This window comes from Solanum pennellii, chromosome 1 (assembly GCF_001406875.1).
Source record: "Solanum pennellii chromosome 1, SPENNV200".
NCBI classification, from domain to species: Eukaryota; Viridiplantae; Streptophyta; class Magnoliopsida; order Solanales; family Solanaceae; genus Solanum; species Solanum pennellii.
The window spans coordinates 87,805,184-87,808,280 of NC_028637.1; the positions used below are offsets into that span (position 1 = coordinate 87,805,184).

The following is a 3,097-nucleotide window of genomic DNA, read 5'->3' on the forward strand; positions in this document are numbered from 1 at the left end:
GCTGGCTGGGGGGGGAGGGGTAGGAGTTTAAAAATAAAAATTTGAAGTTGAAAATATTTTTAAAAAGCAAAGTTAATTTTTTGGGGAGGGTTGGGGTTGGGGGGGGGTTAGGGTCAAAGATCAGGTGAAAAAATAAAATTTTGAAATTGAAAATATTTATTTAAATTGATGTTTTTCCCAAAAAAAAAGTAATTTGAAATTGGAGGAGAGTTATGGAAAATGTTTTCCTTAATTTTTGAAGAGAAGTCAATTTCCTTAATTTTGAGGAAAATGAGTTGATTTGGAAAATATTTTCCGAAACTTTTGTCCCAACCAAACATGGGAAAATTGGTCAAGCTTTTTCTAATGAAATATAGTTAATATTTTAAAAAATATATTTTATCAATTTAGCTTAAGTTGAAAAAAGTAATTTTTTCCTCAAAATTAGTTCTTTTCGAATATTGACCAAACACAAATTATTAATTTAATATTGCTAATCTCTAAAAGCATTTCTAATAAAAATATTTTCTCAAATAAGTAAATTTTAAAAGTTTGGCTAATCGAATTGACATTTCAAAATATTTGTGTATGTCATAGCAAGCGGAAGCTACTCTTGAGAATGGAAACAGTTGCAAGGTCCAATAATCTCAAGTACGAGTGCCTATTGTTTGGTATGTTTTTTCAACTACTATGTGTATATTTTTCGAACTATGTAGCGAAAACTTTAGTATATCGAGCTATCGAAAAAATCTAATTTTAATTTCTTATTAAAAAAATGCATTTTATTTTCCTTAGATATGGATGACACATTGTATCCTCTTAGCTCAGGTGTCAACCTAGCTTGTCGCAAAAATATAGAAGGTATACTATACTTTAATTATATATATTATATATCTTGTCATATACCAATTATAAATAACCAATAAAATTATAGTTAATTATAATATATAAAATATTGTTAGCTAATTAATTTACATATATTCTTGTTTAATTTCTTAGAATATATGTTGCATCACCTAAATATTGAAGAAAGTGAAGTGCCAAAAATGTGCTTGGATTTATACAGAGAATATGGCACAACTATGGCAGGCTTGAAGGTAAAAAAAAAAAATCTTTCCTTTTTTTTAGTTTTGTTAAAAAAAGAACGAAAAATTTTTATATTTGAAAATACTTTTATTGTATGTGAAATTAATTAACTTCTCATTTTAGCCATACGATTTTAATTTTTATGGTCAACTCATACAGTCATACATATAAATGTGCCATGACATATTTAAATAACACTAATAGTACATTTTATATAATTTTATTTCTTTCTTAATTTCTGTGCGCCTGATGTAGGAGCTAGGGTACGAATTTGACAACGATAAGTTTCATGAATATGTGCATGGAAGATTACCATATGAGGTGCTAAAACCTGATCCACTACTAAGGAACCTCCTACTTTCCATGCTACAACGCAAAATTGTAAGTATATTTTTAATGAAATTTCTAACTTATAGCCTATAATTATAAAGGTGCGTTTACAATTTAGGAGAAATATTAATTTATTTTATATTGGTAATTTGGTGAATTAATCAGATATTTACAAATGGTGATAAAGCACATGCAATTAGAGTTCTGAGCAAGTTGGGATTGGGTGATTGTTTTGAAGGTATTATATGCTTTGAAACTTTGAATCCTTCTTTAGAGGATAATGCTACTATTTTATGCAAGCCTTCTCTCAAAGCAATGGAGGCTGCTATTCAGATTGCAAATCTTGATCCAAACAGAACTGTAAGTACTCATATATTATTCTCGATCTATTTTTACTTGTCCACTATACTTTGATTTGTTTCACGAGTTTTGAAAATAGAATCTCTGCCTTTTGAAAATAGAGGTATATAAGGTCTATGTACACTTAATCTTCTCCAGACCTAATTTTGTGAAATTTCATTGAATAAGTTATTGATGTAAGGAATATGGCAAGACAATACTGAACAGTGTCGTAGTCAGGAATTTCACAAGAGTTGTCCAGATTTAGCACAATAAAAGCTTTCTTAAAAAAGTAGAACTAGTGAGATTCAAACAAACGATCACTACCCTCATTTCAAGGAAATGAAATCACTGGGCTACAATAGTTTATTGTGTTAAGGGTGTCCAAAATATTTATTTAATCATTTTGTGTATCATTTATGGACATTCTGACCCCATGTGACTATACCACTGATACTGAACAAGTAAAAATAGACGAAGAGTAATATTATATAATTTGTTCCTCCTCGTGTTTCAGATTTTTTTCGACGATAGCGCTCGAAACATAGCAAGTGGTAAACAAGCTGGACTCCACACAGTGGTTGTAAGATCCACTTCCTTTCTAATGGATATAATTTTCACTTTCATAAGCTAACTTTTAAAATTGAATTAGCTATACTCAATTATAATTTTTCACACCTAACATTATTCATATTTTGTACATAAGAAATATTGAGTTCAATTAAACCGCTAAATAATGGTACAGGTGGGGAGTTCAACTTTGGTGGGAGGGGCAGATCATGCCTTGAGGAGCATACACAACATAAGAGAAGCCCTTCCTCACATATGGGAAGAAGAAGGAGATTTAAAACAACAAATTATTCAATCAAATGCTGCTGAATTAACTATAGTACAAGCATAATAACACCTATACTCAATGTGCATCAAGACTTTAATTTAATGAATTTCAATAAAAAAAATTCTACTTGAAATGAATAAGTCATTAGATAATATATCCAATAATGTATATGTGTTACATTTATTAAAAAATATAAAAAAAAAGAATTACTTTAATCTATAAAGAGTAATTTTCTTGCAAAACTTTAGTTATTTATGCTCTTTATTTGGAGTAAGTATTTCAATACAATTTGTAAAGACCACTATCTATAGGCAAATGATAATTTATTTAGATTCTTTCTTCTTGGAAAGAAGAATAGAGGTGATTGGAAAATTGACAAAAAAAAAATATTATTGGTTTTTAATTCGATATTTGATATCAATATTATACACCTTCACTAAATTTTCGATTTTATGAATTCAATGATTCCACATTATTTTAAAGGTATTTTAAAATGATGTTTATTGAATTAATTAAACAAAGTAG

At 28.4% G+C, this 3,097-nt stretch overlaps 1 protein-coding gene across 2 annotated transcripts in view; it reads left to right on the plus strand.

Annotated features, from left to right (window-relative positions):
- LOC107013225 (suppressor of disruption of TFIIS) overlaps positions 1–2,795 on the plus strand; it is a 4,547-nt gene extending 1,752 nt beyond the window's left edge. The window contains exons 2-8 of one of the 2 annotated variants that reach the window (XM_015213187.2): positions 577–650; positions 775–840; positions 979–1,076; positions 1,321–1,446; positions 1,561–1,755; positions 2,252–2,317; positions 2,480–2,795. In XM_015213187.2, the coding sequence (XP_015068673.1) occupies positions 599–650; positions 775–840; positions 979–1,076; positions 1,321–1,446; positions 1,561–1,755; positions 2,252–2,317; positions 2,480–2,635 (759 nt within the window). In that variant the 5' untranslated portion in view covers positions 577–598 and the 3' untranslated portion in view covers positions 2,636–2,795. The remainder of the gene's footprint in view (positions 1–576; positions 651–774; positions 841–978; positions 1,077–1,320; positions 1,447–1,560; positions 1,756–2,251; positions 2,318–2,479) is intronic. The other variant, XM_027914181.1, reaches the window with a different exon arrangement.
- Positions 2,796–3,097: the final 302 nt, after the last annotated feature.